This window comes from Mangifera indica, chromosome 13 (genome assembly GCF_011075055.1).
Source record: "Mangifera indica cultivar Alphonso chromosome 13, CATAS_Mindica_2.1, whole genome shotgun sequence".
NCBI lineage: Eukaryota > Viridiplantae > Streptophyta > Magnoliopsida > Sapindales > Anacardiaceae > Mangifera > Mangifera indica.
Window position 1 is genome coordinate 13,291,309 of NC_058149.1, and position 18,411 is coordinate 13,309,719.

Sequence of the window (18,411 nt, forward strand, 5' to 3'; positions counted from 1 at the left end):
TTAAGTTTAAAAAGTCTATTTTCCCTCCCTCATTTTAAATCTTTTAAATTTTTATGTTGTGAACAGAAATAAATGTCTAATGTTTTAATAAAGCTAAACAATAGTTTGCCCCATACAAATTTTAAAAAATTTATCTACCCTTGATTAATAATTTTTATTTACCCTTGATTTACTCTTAAATATTATCGTATTATCATCTTTATTTATTGTCAATTCGATTTAAATCCTCTATATGTTGTTCATATTTATTTTTCACCCAGTTTTGCCAATAACCACTCTTATTCTTTCATCACTAACCACTTATTATTCAAGTTACATCTCTATTAGCCACTTTTGTATCTCCACCACCACCAATAATTCTAGTCATTACTTGTCGCAATGTCACCTCTATCACCCTCTTATACCCCCATATCTTCATCTTCAACTTTTGCAATCTCCTCTATCTTTCTCAAATCTTTCAATTAGCAATTCACCTTTATTGCCAAAAAGTTGAGGGACACTTATATCGTCTACTACTTGGAGTTCATCACTCTACTATGCTTACAACCATAACTCATATTTTAAATCTAAAAGTTGTGGCCAATAAATAAAAATAAAGAATAAAAAAATTAGAAAAGAAGAAAGAACAGATAAAATAATTAAAATAAAAATGTAACTTGTTTGTACTATTTGAAGTGCGAGTGATATTTATCATACTGTATATTATTTAAAGTCTTAAAAATAATTTTTCACTAAGAAAACTAACATCTAACTTTGAAGGATGAATGAGAAAATTAACTCCTGAAACTTAAAAGGTGACAAAGTATATCATAAAAGTTTGGGTGGGAAATGGTTATTCAGCTTCAGCCCATAAATTATGAAAATAATATTTCATTTTAATAGTATTCATGTACCGTGACCACTACTATAATGTTTGTTAAGTTTCATGCATATGATTGGTGACCACACGTGCTTAATTAAATTTAGCAAGCTATAATTATATTTTAAAAAAAAACTTTATATATCACAAATTTTGTGAACAAGTTTGAATTCATGTCCAAGTCCAACATTTGATATGATTAAAGGAACGAGGTAGAATCAGAATCAAATCATAAATTAATTAGTGAATTTAAGATCAAAGGAAGAAGTTTCATGTAATTTAACCACTAAATTGAAGTTTCATGTCATCTAGCTACTAAATTATGTTATTTTTATAAATGGGTCCATGATATCTTTATGGGATTCATTGGTAAGGCTGAGAAAGAAGGAAACAAAAATGGCGGCATCTCCTTTTACAGGGAAAGTGGCTTATCAGGTAGCAACCGGTTAACATATTTTAGGCCAAATTCGATGGTTTCACAAAGATTATAAATTAATTTGTCCTTTTTTAATGATTTATTAGTCCATTGAGATTCTTTAGATAATCATATTGCCACACATTTCCATATAATCTAATGTACGAACATGAATACAGAAGAGTTCCAACAATTTAGCTGATTGGAAATTGTCAGCGTCTTCTTCTTTTCGGCAAATGCATGCAAAATCATCTCATGTTTATTAAATTTGACTTGCCAGTTGGTTTCCGAGAAGACTGCCCATCTAACTTATGCGTCTAATGGTGAGATGAATTACATAGATTGAATTCAAATTTGGATCAAACTTGAATATGGATTAGTTTAAACTCAACTCAAATTTTAAATAATAGCTTAAATTCATTCAAATTGCCAGAGATATTAGTGAAGGTCATTGATAGAATAAATGGTGTTAACAAGATAATGAATAACATCATCAATGAAATGAATGGTATTACTGACGAGATCATTAGTAGCAATATAGTGAAATTTGAATCAAACTCAAACTTAACTACTAAATTTAAACTCTAACTCAAATTCTATTCGAATTGAGTTAAACACTCAGCCAAACTGAATTGGCTTGGATCAAATTCACCCCCAACGAAGAATTTGTTCATCAGGGATAGAAAAGTAGATGATTTTATAAAATGGATGTTGGAGTACGTACTGCTTCTCTTCGGAAGAACCAAAGAAGAGGAAGAAAAGAAAAAGTGCTCGAAATGACACAGTAAGGTCAGAATTCTGTAACTTGTATATACAAAATTCAGTGCAACTTGCATCAATATGTATTTTGAATTACAGAACTTCCGTGTCAATCTCCATAACCGACACATGTGAAGCACTTTCAATACAAGATCAACAAAAGGGATGGAAGTTCTCAGTAAGGAACAGGAACCCGGACAGTCGCAGGGCCAGATTTCATGTCCTCCAACAATAGATCCAGTAGAGCTTCAGATATGGGACCTTCTTTGCCTACAGAAAACATATAATTCGGATACAGTAAGCACCCAAAACTAAGAAAAATCAACTATATTTGACTTGGACCATAAAAAATAATGCAGATGGCTCAGTGGATTACAGGTTTGAACCACAAGATGAAATTAGATGATGCTTGCAGGATTGTAAAGGAAAAAAGTTTCCAGTGATAGCATAAAACTATCTTACATCTCTGCGTTGGAGGAGAGTAAATGAACAATTAACAGTATAGTGTTTGTTAAGGAAACTAAACAAAGACAGTTGCCATTTTTTGGTTTTCCCCCACTCCTCCAACATGGACCCCATAGCCATAAAGAGCTAAAACCAATGCATGGTCGACAAAGACTCGTGGTTATGTATCATGAAAGGGAAAGGAGTCATCATGGTTTCAACAGTGTCTCAAAATTTTGTAAGTGAAAAACTGGAATAACAAACACTAGTCATGCAAAAAGCAGGCAACCAAAAATGATGATTTATGCATCCTTAAATCACCCATCAATATTTTGAACAACCACTTGATCTATCTGGCAAACATAACATTAACTACAATTTTCTTAGGTGATATGTGAAAATCTTGTTTGTGCAGCTGCAAGCAACTTCTATATAGATTTGAAACCAAGCCATTGGAGAATTTTAATGTAAATTTGTTGAAAATTGGTATTGCTTTCAAGGGCATATCAAAACATGGAAAAGTTCTTACCATTGCCAATGACCTGGTCATCCCATTGCAGTACTGGCTTAACAAGAACTCCACTACCAATAAGCATCATCTCCTCGGCTCTCTTACCTTCCTCCACAGTGACATTATCTACTGTAATTCCATGGAGCTTACCTTCCCTCACAAGAGCCTCTGCAAGACTTAAAACTCTCTTGGCTGTGCACCCGCTCAAAATTTTATCGAAGTGAGGCATCAGAAGCTCCTTTGCTTTTGTAACAAAAGCCACATTCATGTTAGGCCCTTCAGCAATGAAGCCATCAGTATCAAGCCAAATGGCAGCATATGCACCATGTTCTTCACCCTCCATTTTTGAAAGCACATTTGGTAGGTAATTCACACTCTTCATGGTGGCAAATTGTGGAGGTTTTATTGGGATAGATGAAGTTACTACTTTAATGCCTTCTGAAATAAACATTGATTCATCCTGTATTACAATGGCATAAAATGCAGGTCCATGGCACCCACTTGGAGATAATTGAAAATCGCCCACTCCAGCTGAAAGCCAATATCTTAATGATCCTTTCTTACACTTGGAAGCACTCACAGTTTGTATGAGTATTCTTCTTAGACTTTCCCGGCCATAAGGAAGTTTAATTTTGGCCATGGAGGCTGACCTTATTATTCGATCAAGATGTTGGTCTAATTCATACAGGTATCTGAAATGTGGAAAATCAGTAATGAGGTAAGAGATAGATGGTAATAGGTAGCCTGAGAAGAGAACAGAGTAACAATAATGATCTTAAATTGGAGTGAATGTAGTTCATCATTTTAATATTATGAAAATTAAACTTATGCATGTTTGTATATGAAAAATAAAACTTATGCATGTTTGTATATGTGTCACGAAACATGCTTTTCTTATCTTGAAATCGCAGATAAGATACTGGTTTAATGTATTAAGAAAGTAAATACAATAATATTAACAAGTAGTACATTATACATTTTAGGGTAAAAAGGAAAAGAAAGAACAGAGCTCAACTTCAAAGGAAAGATGAATATTATCATTTCAATTTCAATTTTCTAAAACTTGTCAGCAAACTATGAGTTGTCTATTAAAAAATTTAAATGTTCTTGTTTCATTGTTAAATAGTTGACTAAATATTTTTGTAACACACTGTGAATATGGAAAGCTTAGAATAGTAATTAGTGATAGGAAACATCAATAATCTACTTTCAGCAGCTATGAACAGAAGTTCATAATACATTGAGACGCTTAAAAGTTACACATGAAACAACTCGACAATACCTCTAATATGACATAAGCAAGTTCATCAATCGATTCTGATCAAGAATAAGAAAGATGCCTTGTTTGGAGGTGAAATTTACTCACCCGTCCACAATTGCAGCAGTATCAAAGACACCATGTCCCCGGTGGACCATGTGATCATCCATAGGGATCACCATAGCCGCTGGGTCTGTTGTTATTCCACCAAAAACGCTAGAGTACATGGCCAGAAATTGCTGCTTGCTCTTCTGCTTTGCTCGATTCACTTTGAGCATTTCAATAGCCTTATCAGATATAAACACGCATTCAAAACTCACCATAAGCAAGACAGTAGTGGAACATCAACTATTTGAGGTTTAAAATAACAAAGAAAACAAACCTCTGAGCAAGACAGTAGTGGAACATCAACTATTTGAGGACCGGAATCTGCCACGATTAAGAATGATATTATAAGGGGTTACCATCAATCTAACAATCCAAAATAACAGAAATTAGATTGATACTAACCGACCAAGGCTTCGTTTTGACCGGAACATCTAACGATCCTCAATTCTCTGATCGAACCATGTCTTGAAAAAGATAAATGGTGTGAAATTAGCTCCGAATTGCTGCCACGATCAGTGAGTTTGGTGGGGAAAAGTTGGTTTTGAGAGAAGGGCGCTTGGACAGACGCCATGGGGGAGAACAAGAGCGTCGGAGACTCAGAGTTAAGGTGAGATCAAGCAGTGAACTCTAGTGGATTCCACATTCATGTTAAATACATTGACTGCAAAGATTCCAAAGCTATAAAACCAAGTGAGCCGACAAGACGTAAGGTTAAAGGTTTCCATAAAAAATTTACAGCCGGCGGAGATTCGTAGATTGCACTCCGCTACGCTCCTTGGTGGCGCGTGGTCACATGATTGGGAACTTTACAAATTGCGGATATTAAATCTTTGTAATTAGAGTCGATTTTCACCGAATCGGTCCGAAATGAAGTTAATGGTTAAATAAAACAAATTTGAAACGAATTTTATTTAAATGAGTTTAAATTTAAAAATTAAATATCTTTAAATTTAAATTCAAATTTTAAAATTGTTTAGCTTATCATATTTGTAAATTTAAAAAATTTAATATAAACAAAATAAAATGATATTATTTTAATTAATATATATTAAAATGATATTATTAATATTAAACAAAATTCAAATATGATAAAGATTTATATATAATTGAGCTCAAATAATAGAGGTTAAAAGTTTTGTATTCTATTAAATTTTTATCATGTAATTATCATTTTTAAAAATAGGAGAAATATAATAAAATTTAAAAATATAAAAATCACAATTTTTTTATTTGAAGAAAACAACTAATTTTTTTATTAATATCCTAATATATTTTAAAATTAAAGCTTTTTTATGACAGATTTATTTATATAAATAATTTTTCATTATTTTTATTGAGATTATAACTATAAAATTTTTTTAATAAAAATTTGAGAATAAAATTTTATTTAGCCATAGAGTTTTTTTTTATAATAATTTTATAAAAAAATTTATCGAAAATTTTTAACTAATTTAAGAATGGGTGAGAAAGTAACTTTTACAAACTTAAAGGATACGACTTATTTCATTAAACCTTGGGTGGGACGGCCTTTAACTTTTCCTCCATCCTTAATGATACGATAAGCACGAACCAGCTTCATGAAACGTACGTTTCGCAATCATATGCGCCACTGCACCCAAAACCCGCCCTGCGTGTAAATTACCACCAGAATTGAATTGAAGACAACGCTGCATCCTCACAGCGTTCATCTTTCTTCAAAAGCTAAAACCTCCTGAATTTTCAATCTCAAAACCCTAGATTCCGAGCTCTATAAAGTTAGGTAACAATTGTCAGAATTACATGTCAGTGATCCAATTTAATGGTTTTAAGATCATGTGCTGTTCTTGATACAAATTACTGCAATTAGGGTTCCTAAAAAAACTCATTTGCTCGCTGCTAAAGTAATTCTCAATATTAAATGGCGATAATTGGCGACGCGCTGCGGCAAGCATTCATGCCAAAGCACGAGTACGAGAGCCTGCGAGAGGAGGACAGAGCATGGGTTAAACTTCAAAGACCGTTATTGATTTCGTCTGTGACGCTGGTTTGCGTCGTAGTTTTTGTATGTGCCGTTGTGAGCTTGAAAATTGTGTTTCCTAGCGACAATGGAGAGAGGCCGTTTTGTGGAGACTTAAGGCTACAACCGTTAACAGTTAATGCCAAAGGCGGAGGGGATTCGGATCTGTTTCCGGGGGCGTTTTATCTGACAGATCAAGAGACTGTTGATTATTACTGGATGGTTGTCTTTATTCCTTCCTTCATTATCTTGTTGGCTTCTGTTGCATATCTCGTGTCAGGTAACTAATTAAAAGTTCTTTCGTACTGTTGAGTCACAATAGTTGAAATGTATGAATTTTAAGTGAATGAGTTGGATATGTATTTCTCATTTGAGTGAAGCATGTTAAGCATATGTAGATTTTACTTCGTGCACTGATTTGCTGAAAGTTGATCACCTACTGTATATCAGGTTGCCTTTTTAAGTAGGGGATAGAAAATAAAAATTATTTTGATGAAATGAAATTAATGTAGATAAACTGTATGATAATGGAGAACCCTGATATTTTTACCCCTTGTTTAAAACAGATCAGAAAGAATATTTTCAACTCATTTGTTCATAGAATGTCATGATTTTGGGTTAGTGAATTGACTGAAAGTTTTAACATGGCCAAGTCAGATGCTATAGAGCTTGGAATATTGGGGCTATATATATACTGAAATATTTAACCTATACTTTTAGAGGAAAATGGTTGGATAACGTAGATAGTACTTGTGAATGATATTGATCAATGAAACTGAGGCTCTCTTTCTTTTGGCTTCAAGGGAAAATGAATGTCAGGATTGCAGGAAGTTTATTTGGGTGATTTTAAGCTTATATAGCTAGCAATGTGCATTTTTTTTGTTATGCCCCAGGGCATATGTTGAGCTAATTCTTGGTATTCAAAATTTTAGATTTTGTTCTTCCCCCAAAGCCAAAATGTAATGATTGTTGTTGGCTGAAGATAATCCTATGAATGTAGATACAACTTTTGTGATACATTGCTTGGCAGAAGTTTTGATATGTGCATCTGTTCATTTAATTTTCTAGCGCTTTTACAACTTAATAATCTTTCATATGCTTTCCTTTAACTGTTTTCTTTAGATGGTGTGTGATAACTGAGCAGTTGGGCACACAGTTTCATGAGCATAGAGTGATCTTAGTTTAGCCATTGAGTTTGATTCTTCTGCTGAACATGCTTTTTGGCTTCTCCATTCTCATGGTTTTAGCCATGATGCAGGAATTATTGTTGCATACACTGCTCCAAGAAGACATGGATGCTTAAAGGTGGTTGAAAACAATTATTGTGCTTCAAAAAGAGGTATGTCCAGCAACTGAACTCTTTGGCCTGTTGGTGTTAGCAGTTTAGTATTCATTAGGCATTAAATATAGTTGTGGTTTTTCAAATTCTATTGAATTCCTACTTATTCACAATGTTGTGGTACTAAGCTATTTTTTAAAAATTAAGGGAAGAGCTCTATATGGTTGACTGCTTTTGCTTAATTTCCTGCAATCCAATGACAGTTGACTTAACAGTTTGATAAAGGTGAATAAGAAATTGATTAGAAGAATTGTAGCAAGCATATATATAGTTTTTGTCCTCTATTATTCATGATAGGAACCAATGGAATTTACTATGACCATTTTTCATGACATGTCCCTAGTGCAATGAATAAATTGCATCCTTTGGAAGGAGTTTTCACTAGAGTTCAGTTGGAGGGAATTAATTGGTGGTTGTGTTTTATGGATTGATATGTGGCCTTTAACTCTATCCTCTTTCAGAACTTCTTTAAGCATTTGACTACTTGAATTGTTTTGAATGTGGAATATTAACTCAACAACTGGCATAGTATTAGGATCTCAAGTGTAACGTATGAGACTTGGATCTCATATTGGAAAATATGGATAACTAGTATGAGGTTTATATGGTTTTGACTCTCCCATCTCAATAGCTAGTTTTTAAAGTATGTTTCACTTAAAATTCGTTTCATTTGATATCAAAGTCATTATCACGTTTCTCAGTTGCAATCGTACGGTGCGGGTGGTGACGGCGACATTGCAGTGTTCGCCTTAAGCTAGTAGAGAGCTGGCACACGATCAATTTGCTTGGGTGCGGGGGTTGCTGAGCGTGGTGGTATATTAGGATTCTAAGTATAACATATGAGACTTGAATTCCACATTGAAAAGTATGGACTACTAGTGTAGGTTTATTTGACCTTGGGCTCTTCCATCTTAATAACTAACTTTTAAGGTATGGTGTTCTTAGGGTTCGTATCACACAGTAAAATGCAAGGCTGTATGCCCTTTTCCACATCTCTAATGTTCCCTATACTGCATTTATTTAAAAAAAAACCATAAGCTTGTTGCTGTTTCTGGTTCTTAAAATACAATTTCTGCTATGCTCATAGCATGATATGTGTGTGCTTGTTAGACTTGCTGTTAAAGTGATTTGCCTAACTACCTCTCCATGTGGATCATATCTAACTCTTTTCTTATCATTTAGGTGGTGTTCGATGTCTATCCATAATAAATGCTGTCTTTGCCATTACCTTTGGTCTGCTTGCATTGTTTCTTGGCTCAAGCCTCTTGACATTAGGTAGCAGCTGCTCTGTACCTCTGTTTTGGTGCTATGAGATTGCATCTTGGGGCCTGGTCGTTTTATATGCAGGAACTGCCTTCTTTCTGAGAAGAAAAGCAGCTGTAGTTCTTGATGAAGGCGAGTTTGGTGGTCGGAATCTTGGCTTGGAAATGTTGGAAGCAAACCCTCTGGAAATCACACCAGAGGTTGAACATCATGTCAATGAAGGTTTTAAGGCATGGATGGGATCTTCTTTCTTATCATCTGATGAAGAAGACGAACCTGACAGTTATCAGGAAGTGTCGCCTCAATTTGGTCATACTGCTTCTAACAGGCTAAGACACTGATATTTAGTTAAGCATCCTAAAGAACAAGTTCTCTTGGCAAATTTATACAATTCCAGCATCAGAAGAGGGCTTCTCAACCAGTTAAACAACAAAGAGGAGAGAACGCAATTTCGAATCACGTAAGCGTGAGCCTAGTGATGGCCTGACTGATACTGTAACAACAATAACTGCTAATTTTAAAGTTCCAAAACTGTATCGGTTGATTTCTTAGTTATCTTCTCAGTTTGTGAATAGTTTATCATAGCGTCCCCTAAACTGTAGGTTATTGTGAAGTGAAGCTTTTGTACTTAATTCTGAAATTCACTGATGACGGGTAAAGATATACTCTGTTTTTCTCAAGCTAAATGGGAGTTAAATCTGAAGGCAACCTGGAATATTTCTTCTGCCCTTTAACATCGTATCATGAATTAAGCTTCTTCAGATGATGGTGCAGCCGTGACTTGTGGGGAACCAAAATTGGTTTGGTAATGTTAAAAATTTATTAACTGTTATTGGCAGACGTATTATTTACGCCTATGTTTGTTACGGCATTTAACTCTAGGTTTAAATCCATGTTTACTTTAAAAAAATCGAATTTGAATTGTAGTGTCAGTTCAAACTGAATTTGAGGATTTATTGGCGATTTTTTACTAATCTTTTTCGACTTAGTTCAAATTGAATTGTAGTGTTACTGTTATCATTTTCGACTTGAGTTCAGTTCGAATACACTCCCACACACACCAACAATTGGGTTCATAGAGCTGCTGCCACTAGGTAACCCACAAATGAGTGGAATGGTTTAACTCTGAGAACCCATAAATGAGTCCAAAGCCCAAATGTTATAACAATCCGTCTCTCCCATGGTGGACTGGACCACTTTCTATCGGTAAACCCTAAAACCTTTCTTACTCTTCAGTTTCCAATCAAACTCAACTCAAATCTCCCTCAGATTTTCACCTCTCGCAGCTAGAGAAGAAACAATTAAAGAACGATGGCAACTGGCTACGACTACGACGACGCCCCGGGCGATTACGAAGGAACAGCTGATGCTCGCGGTCCCCAAGACATAGGCTACGACCCAAACTTCGTACCTGACTCCGTTAAGTCGTTCGTGGTTCACCTGTATCGCCACATTCGGGAGAAGAATGTGTACGAGATCCACCAGATGTACGAGACGTCTTTCCAGAGTCTTTCCGACCGTCTCTTCAAGGACACACCATGGCCCTCCGTTGACGCCGTTGCCAATTATGTTGACAACGACCACGTTTTCTGCCTTCTTTATAGAGAGATGTGGTTCCGTCACCTGTACGCCAGATTATCACCTACTCTTAAGCAGAGGATTGACTCTTGGGACAATTATTGTAGCCTATTTCAGGTATTTTATATTTTCATAAATTGATCTTCAATAATTAATTAATTAATCAGTTTGTTATTTGTTGATTGAATGTGGTTTGTATCAGGTGGTGTTGCACGGAGTGGTGAATATGCAGTTGCCCAACCAGTGGCTGTGGGACATGGTGGATGAGTTTGTTTATCAGTTTCAGAGTTTCTGTCAGTATAGGGCCAAGATGAAGAACAAGACAGAACAGGAGATTGCGCTTTTGAGGCAGTTTGATCAGGTTTTTCCTCGTGCTTTTTTAGTTTCCTTATGGAAACTGTCCATATAAATGTGGTTGCATGATTTTTTTTTATGTCTATTTTATTATTCAGGCTTGGAATGTGTATGGAGTGCTGAATTTCTTGCAAGCACTCGTGGAGAAGTCGATGATCATTCAGATTTTGGAGCAGGAGAAGGAAGGGCTTGAGCAATTTACAGCCACTGATGGTTATGATTACACTGGAGGGAGTAATGTGTTGAAGGTGTTGGGCTATTTCAGTATGGTGGGTTTGCTCCGAGTTCATTGTCTTCTGGGTGATTATCATACTGGTCTCAAGTGCTTACAGCCAATTGATATTACACAACAAGGTGTTTACACTAGTGTTATAGGAAGTCACATTACTACCATATATCATTATGGGTTCGCCAATGTTATGTTGCGCAGGTATGTTTGTCCCTTGCATTAACACTGCTGTGTTTTACAAGCTTTGCATGTGTGTGGGATAACATTTATCTTTCTGCTTTTGTTACTTAATTTAGGTTCAATAGCTAAGAATGCTTTTAACTACTGTCAATTCAGTAAAATTTCAATAAAAAATAGTCTTAGTAGCTCATAGGTGAGTAAACCACATGATACAGCTAGAATAGTGCTGAGGATGGAAGGTGGATAGATCATTAAAAAATGTTCATAGGACCACGTTTTTAGGTTACTTCACAACCTCCTTCAAGACACACACACACTTACACTAAATTGAGTTTTCCAAAAAATTGACCTTGTTTTTCTTCTTTCTTGATGGAGTCTATATAGCTCTTGATCTTCATTTCGGTTTTTCCTGTGTTAGTAGAAATTCTATAATTGTTAGTTTTTCTTTAAGGTATGTGGATGCCATTCGTGAATTCAATAAGATTCTCTTGTACATTTACAAGACCAAGCAATATCATCAGAAATCTCCACAGTATGAGCAGATTCTGAAGAAGAATGAGCAGATGTATGCTCTGTTGGCCATTTGTCTCACACTTTGCCCTCAAGTGAAGCTTGTAGAGGAGACTGTGAACTCTCAACTAAGGGAGAAATATGGGGAGAAGATGATCAGAATGCAAAGATATGATGATGAAGCATTTTCTATCTATGATGAACTCTTTTCATATGCATGTCCTAAGTTCATTACCCCCTCAGCACCAATTTTTGAGGAGCCTCTTGTAAATTACAACCAAGTATGTTCTCTTTATGTTATCTGAGACTTTGTACTTGTATGAGATTCCCACTTTCACAGATTTCTTGTCCACATGTCCACGAAGCCCTCAAAGAAAGAAAAACTTTAATTGGGTAAATGTGATTTTAGCTGCTACTGATTTTACTCAAACTTAGTACCAGACATTTTATTTAATTATCTCTTTATTTTGGATACTATGCATGCTGAGGAAAGGTACAATGAATAAAAAATAAACAAGTTGTGGACATCTGTGATTTAGTTAATGGGGAAGTTTAAGAAATATATAATTATGTGGATTTCAATTGATAAAAGATCAAAATTTTTTCCCAAAAGAATTCCATTTGATATGAAAACTTTACCCTATATATATGTATACTCACACCTCTCTCTCTCTGTTGATTGCTTTATGTGCTGCATGGTTGCACGTATTCGTGTATAAGCTGTTAAACTTGATTATATGAGCCTTTTTTGAATGAACTGATTATTTAAGACATTTACTGAATGACAGTTTTTTTTTTTTTTGGCACAGGATGCCTATAGACTCCAGTTGAAGCTGTTCCTTTATGAAGTAAAGCAGCAACAATTGTTATCAGGTGTCCGGACGTTCTTGAAAGTTTACTCAACAATTTCTATTGGGAAGCTTGCAAATTACATGGAAGTGGATGAGCCCACTCTGAGGTAGAATTGTGTTGGCTTTTTCCTTCTTTTCAAACTAATCTTGTGGGAAGTGATATTCTTGGCTTGTTTCTGTAATTTGTTTTAGGACTATCTTGATGACTTACAAGCACAAAACTCATGCTGTTGATTCTGATGGAAAGATTATCTCAAATGCAGATGTAGATTTCTACATTGAAGATGTAAGTCCATATGCGGTTTTTTTTTTCTTTTGGTTGTTACTTATGTTAGGTCCTTCTTCAGAATATCAGAGATCATGTTAATTGCATCTTCTTTTACTGGAAGTGGCAAGTCGGTAACTATAATTTCTGACATGTGTTCTTTTGGCTTGGTGAATACCACATTTATGAAGACACACAACTACAAAAACAGGTTTCAGAAGTTCCAAATAGTGAACTAGTGCTAATAAAAATAGTGTAAATTATCTGTTATATTGATTAACAATGATTGTGATAGGCTATTCTGTGTAGAATAAAATTACACAATGTTGTAGGATTTTGTGAAGTTAGAGATTCTTTGTAGGAGTAAGTATTCTCTGACACTTTACTTATCCTCCCAATTTTGTAGGATATGATCCATGTTGTTGAGTCCAAACCTGTGAAGAGATACGGTGATTACTTCCTGCGGCAGATTGTCAAGGTATGCCCATATGTTCTTTTTTTTGGCAAGCCACACCCTTTGCGGATATGCACATGTATCTATCATCTATGTACCAGGAGACCTCATTTGACAATATTTTTTGTTTTTTCATTTTAATGTATTCAGCTTGAAGGGGTCATAAATGATATGGACCGCGTACAGCTGGACTGAGTTGTTCATCACTTCTTGTTGCTTCCAGTTGTTTTTACTCATTTAATACTTGGCAGAGATTTTGTTTCACTTGGCATTTTTGGCCTTCTGAGTAAGCGAGATTCCTTCAGCTTTGTGATGTAACTTTCGCCGCTGCAATTTAAATGATAAATTGTGTTTTATGAGAGCCGCCACAAGGATTGAATTGGTTTCTTAACCGAGTAGTAAGTAATGTCAGCCATTGATTAGGGAAGAAGTTAATTTTTGTGAAATTGTAATAAGTTTTGAAGTTGGCAAGGACGTTTTAAACTTTGATGGTATGCACATAGAGTATAATTTTTGCCCGTAAGTCAGAAAAGTGGGGCATGAGGAGGGTTTTGAATTCCGTTTAAAAGGCGTTAGTTCTGTCAGATATCTCTGTTAAAGAGTGATAATTTTTTTATTTGTTCACCGGTAATGAATGACAGATCGTTGGAACTTGGAAAAGGTTTTGCTTCCCTAAATAACATTTAGAATATATTTGAGCAGACGAAGATTGACCAACAATCAGTTTAACATCCGTTTGAATCTGAAAAATGATTATTTCGGGATGAACTTTTGTTTGTTTGATCAGTGATAAATTCATCGGAGAAATGTTGGAAAAGAAGTTCAGGGACCACAGGTTATGCATGGGCCGTCTCATGCGGACAAACCAACTTGGCTCGTTAAGTCCGCCAATTAGTATGATTCGATTCCTAAAATAGATGGTTGTGTTGGAACCATTCTCCATGGTCTATTGTCATGTCTAATCAAAAGTAAATTTATTAGAAACTTGATTGACCTAATTTGTTTTGAATTGATTTTTAGATGAGGTTAATTCTGCAATAATTTGGATCATTCAATATAATAAAATGTTGGGAAAGAAGTTTAACGACCGTGGGTTGTGCGTGGACCCTCTCATGTTGACAGAGCATGGTCTGATTCTTAAAACAGATGGTTATGTTGGAACTGGTTTTGTATGATTTATTGTCACGTCTAATCAGAAATAAATTTGCTAGTAACTTAATTAACATAAATAATTTTGAATTAATTTTGAGATAAGGTTAACTTTGCAAGAATTTAGATAATTCAATTTTATAAAATTGTAACTAGTTCTAATAACATATAATATTTTGCATTTTTTTAAAGATTTTATTTATTTAATATAATTAGATTAATCTGGTACAAATAAGGACTGCCAAGGAAAATTCCTCTTTAGACGGAAAAAAAAAAAAAAAAAAAAGGGAAAAACTGTATGATACTAGCCTGGGTGGGTCTTCTCTCACGTCTTGCATCTTTCACCTGCCAGAACTGTTTTAAATTCCATCGTACGTTGTCTTTTTGCGGTGTCGGATTTCTTCTGATTACAAGACAGCTCCCCAACAATTTTACTTGACCAGAGAGGATGTGAAAAAGTTAAAAAAAACAAGCTGAATGGTAGTTCAGCTCGTGCTGTATCAAACGTTCAACACTCCCAAGTCCCATCTCTGTTCTTTGAGTCCTTCCACAAATACACTATTTCTTCTGTATCACATGTTTCCCTTGAGTTTATGAACGTTTCTATCTTTCATTGTCTCTCTCTACCTGCTACTGTCTTATATAATTATTCGCGTCAATCCCAATCCACCATTCGCAAAGCTGCGGCTGTTGACTGTAATAACTAAAAGGAGGCAACTGCAGAGCAATTAGTAATGGCCATCTGTACTCGGTGTTGCTTGCTCACCTCTTTAAAGATTGTGGACATTTTTACTAACTTGTTTGCTGTTGGAATGATTGTTTATGCTCTTTGGCTTCAAAAGAAGTGGAATGAAAGCGTCGCTGAGCTTCCTCCTACTGCTTATCTTCCCAGACCATGGTATAACACCCTTTTTTTTCTTTTTTTTTCCTCCTTTACAGTTTGCTTTTAACAGTCTTTTCTCAATCCTTTTTGGGTTCTTTCTTTGCTTGTTCTGATTAGGAGATTTTTGTTTTTCTTGTTTATATTGAGTTCTCTTCTGTTAGACATTAGACAAGGGATGACTTTGTGGATCATTTTCTTTTCTTATCTACTTTCTCCTGTTTTCTATCGTATATTATCTAGGTTGTCGATTCCTCATGGACCATACTTCGGGTTCCTTTTTTAAATTGATAGATGAACTCATCAAATTTGCATTTATGTCTTATTAATTGATAATCAATATGAAGAATTTCAAAGTTTAAGGTAGGATGTAAAACATGGCACTGGAATATTTTTTTTTCTTTTTGGGTTTTGTGACATGTTGTTCTGATCTTTTTCATTCTTGTTCTGCTAAGTTTCAACTAAACGTTTTCATACATCATATATTTGAAATTATTTGTTCCATTTGACAGGTTCATACAGTCATGTTTAGCGGTGGGAATGGCTGTTTGTTTGACCACTCTCTTTGGTCATATGGTTGCAAATTGTATCAACAATTCTATTCTTTGCATAGTATCCTTCTTATGAGCTTAAACTTAACTCATGTTTGACATCATTTAGTAGAAGAATAAAATAAATCATAACATAACTCCATTGTTTCAATGGGAACACTGTTTATAACAACATTCTTTTTAGCGGGTTTTGTTTGCGAAAATGTTCATAATTTATATATCACTCAAAACCCCATTTTATCTTGTCTGTTGGGATTCTTTTTTCTTTCCATCAACAGTGTTCAACAGTTTTGTCTGAGGTAATGAGAATGCTTTAGTCACTACTGTGGAGAAGATTATTTCAGAAAGAAACTAACGGGGCGTAAACTATGTTTTTCGGGAATTTATTGATGTTTTTCTCTTATTATTTATTCATCCATCAGACTGATCCTTAACCAATTGTTAGTACATTCTTATATTCTCCTCCCTGGTTTTCATCGAAGTATTTGTGGTTATTGCAGTATTCTTCAGGATGGACTGGGAATCGGTATGCTTCCTCAACATTGTTATGCCAGGCTTCACAAAATTTCTCTTATTCTTATAAATTTACATGTACATGTATGTTTGGAAGTAACTACTAATAGAACTGCATGCTACTTTTTTTTGGAGGAAAGTCAATAGGAATCTTCTCTGGAGGCCTGAAAATTTAAGAAGTATCATTGTTGATTTAGAATATCTAACAGGCTTGAAATAAGAGCTTTCCTTTTCTGTGGTTAAATAAATTCTGATAACTATTAAGAAAAAACAAAGGACTACAGTTTTATTTGGATTAATATATATAAAAAAAATTCAGCTAGTTATATTAAGTGTATAATATATAATTTCTATCATTTTCTTTGACTGCTAAATATTCTCAATATTCCTTTATGTGGAAAGAGTTACACAGTGGAAAACCTTCCCTAATTAAGCTAATTGGGCACATAATCTACTATATGACTCCAAAAAATTTTTTAAGTCTTCATATAGTTTCCTCATGGTTGTTCAACAATTCATGTTACTTCCTCAAAATTTCAGTTTGTTTGCATATTTTGATATAGGCTGTATATAATACTTATGTTTCTTGGATTTGTTACAGCTAATTGCCGAACACACTTATGAACACTATAAGGTGTTCAGTAGTTTTGTGGTCTTCCATCTAAAGATGTGTCAACTCATTGTACTGCTGATTTTGGTGCCACAGGTAATCCAGAATTCTTTTAAGAGCATTTAGTGAAAACAATCAGATAATTAATAATAACATTGCTTTATGTGTTGATAAAACTTTGATATGATGGCTGAATTTGCCTCTCATTATTTTGAACAAAAAATTGAGAATAAACAACCATGCAATGTCTAACAAAAAACTCACATTAAAAGATGGACATGGGAGCATTGTGTAAAGCGTATTCTCCAATTATATTGCAGGGTGAATCCTCCAAAAGAAAAACATTTGCATGTAACAGATGTTTGTACTATTTGCAGATGGGATCATTTTTCCCCTATTTTTTTAATACAAACTTTGTGTTCTTTCATGTAAAAAAGGAGTTTTGAGAATCCAGATGAATGAAAAAGTTCCCATTTGTATTAATTGTATAAATGTTACATTTGAACATGAACAGAAAACATTAATGCCTCCTACCAATTACTAGTGTCATTTGAATGCTTGCAAATTACAGTGAAGGCAAACTGCTGTGAGATGCCTGCAAAACAAGTTTGCTTTATGGCAACATAAGACTATCTTTGTTATTTTCCAGTAACTGATTCTTATCTCGTCCATTTTGCAGATCAATATCATTGCACTGGCTCTTCTTCTTTGGGCTATTGGTATTGATCCGAGGTCTACTAGGAATAATCCAGAAATGAGAGTGGTTATTCAATCCTTTTTGGTTGGACCTAGCTCACCTCTGCCAGATGAATCAAGACAAACTTGCAACAGTTGTGAGAATGCGCTTGAAGAATATACACATCAAAGCTTTTGGTCATTTTTTAAGGCGGAATTGAGAATGCGTTTCCAGAGAACCAGAGTCAGCTAAATTCTGAGAAATACTAACAGACGTCTGAATCTGATCTATTTTTGTGGATGGGTCGATGACATTTTTTAGGAGGAATTGGTATTTATGATGACAGGCAAGCTGTAAGCCCCCTGCTTTGCGTATGAAAGTATAGTGAGGATAAAAAGCTCCTGCATTGCGAGTTACACAAAAGTCTTTACTCGATAAAAAATTGTAAATCCTTATGTAAGCAGTAAAGTTATGTTTTTTCTGTAATCCAGAAACAATAAAACTATATGAACAAACAATGAGTACAAACTTATGCAACATATCACTATGTGATTAAGTGATTTTGAATTAAATATAAAACAACATCTAATCACACAGTAATGCATTATTGTTTGTGCACAAGTTTGTACCCATTATTTGTGTATATAATACTACTCATA

At 34.7% G+C, this 18,411-nt stretch overlaps 4 protein-coding genes across 4 annotated transcripts; 3 read left to right on the top strand and 1 right to left on the bottom strand.

Moving 5' to 3' along the window:
* Positions 1-2,062: 2,062 nt before the first annotated feature.
* On the bottom strand, positions 2,063-5,132 carry LOC123194300 (D-amino-acid transaminase, chloroplastic). Its single transcript, XM_044607472.1, has 5 exons — positions 4,757-5,132; positions 4,629-4,675; positions 4,355-4,533; positions 3,007-3,680; positions 2,063-2,303 (listed from the first exon to the last, which is right to left on the bottom strand). The coding sequence occupies exons 1-5, from the start codon at positions 4,923-4,925 to the stop codon at positions 2,209-2,211; spliced, it is 1,164 nt and encodes a 387-aa protein (XP_044463407.1). The 5' UTR covers positions 4,926-5,132; the 3' UTR covers positions 2,063-2,208.
* A 756-nt stretch (positions 5,133-5,888) lies between these two features.
* On the top strand, positions 5,889-9,686 carry LOC123194594. Its single transcript, XM_044607874.1, has 3 exons — positions 5,889-6,630; positions 7,609-7,689; positions 8,872-9,686. The coding sequence occupies exons 1-3, from the start codon at positions 6,252-6,254 to the stop codon at positions 9,291-9,293; spliced, it is 882 nt and encodes a 293-aa protein (XP_044463809.1). The 5' UTR covers positions 5,889-6,251; the 3' UTR covers positions 9,294-9,686.
* Positions 9,687-10,112: 426 nt separating this feature from the next.
* On the top strand, positions 10,113-13,867 carry LOC123194592 (eukaryotic translation initiation factor 3 subunit L-like). Its single transcript, XM_044607873.1, has 8 exons — positions 10,113-10,647; positions 10,733-10,891; positions 10,983-11,314; positions 11,745-12,084; positions 12,613-12,761; positions 12,847-12,940; positions 13,326-13,397; positions 13,524-13,867. The coding sequence occupies exons 1-8, from the start codon at positions 10,264-10,266 to the stop codon at positions 13,566-13,568; spliced, it is 1,575 nt and encodes a 524-aa protein (XP_044463808.1). The 5' UTR covers positions 10,113-10,263; the 3' UTR covers positions 13,569-13,867.
* Positions 13,868-14,855: 988 nt separating this feature from the next.
* Positions 14,856-18,373, top strand: LOC123194657 (tetraspanin-18-like). Its single transcript, XM_044607989.1, has 5 exons — positions 14,856-15,420; positions 15,915-16,014; positions 16,399-16,479; positions 17,068-17,172; positions 17,756-18,373. The coding sequence occupies exons 1-5, from the start codon at positions 15,257-15,259 to the stop codon at positions 18,002-18,004; spliced, it is 699 nt and encodes a 232-aa protein (XP_044463924.1). The 5' UTR covers positions 14,856-15,256; the 3' UTR covers positions 18,005-18,373.
* The last annotated feature ends 38 nt before the right edge of the window (positions 18,374-18,411 follow it).

Coding starts and splice junctions, on each gene's coding strand:
- LOC123194594 (XM_044607874.1), top strand. CDS start 6,252: ATGGCGATAATTGGCGACGCGCTGCGGCAAGCATTCATGCCAAAGCAC. Junction 6,631..7,608: donor TGTTGCATATCTCGTGTCAG/GTAACTAATTAA, acceptor GCCATGATGCAG/GAATTATTGTTGCATACACT. Junction 7,690..8,871: donor TTATTGTGCTTCAAAAAGAG/GTATGTCCAGCA, acceptor CTTATCATTTAG/GTGGTGTTCGATGTCTATCC.
- LOC123194300 (XM_044607472.1), bottom strand. CDS start 4,925: ATGGCGTCTGTCCAAGCGCCCTTCTCTCAAAACCAACTTTTCCCCACC. Junction 4,676..4,756: donor TCAAAACGAAGCCTTGGTCG/GTTAGTATCAAT, acceptor TAATCGTGGCAG/ATTCCGGTCCTCAAATAGTT. Junction 3,681..4,354: donor ACTGCTGCAATTGTGGACGG/GTGAGTAAATTT, acceptor TCCACATTTCAG/ATACCTGTATGAATTAGACC.
- LOC123194592 (XM_044607873.1), top strand. CDS start 10,264: ATGGCAACTGGCTACGACTACGACGACGCCCCGGGCGATTACGAAGGA. Junction 12,762..12,846: donor GTGGATGAGCCCACTCTGAG/GTAGAATTGTGT, acceptor AATTTGTTTTAG/GACTATCTTGATGACTTACA. Junction 13,398..13,523: donor TCCTGCGGCAGATTGTCAAG/GTATGCCCATAT, acceptor TAATGTATTCAG/CTTGAAGGGGTCATAAATGA.
- LOC123194657 (XM_044607989.1), top strand. CDS start 15,257: ATGGCCATCTGTACTCGGTGTTGCTTGCTCACCTCTTTAAAGATTGTG. Junction 15,421..15,914: donor GCTTATCTTCCCAGACCATG/GTATAACACCCT, acceptor TCCATTTGACAG/GTTCATACAGTCATGTTTAG. Junction 16,015..16,398: donor ACAATTCTATTCTTTGCATA/GTATCCTTCTTA, acceptor ACCAATTGTTAG/TACATTCTTATATTCTCCTC.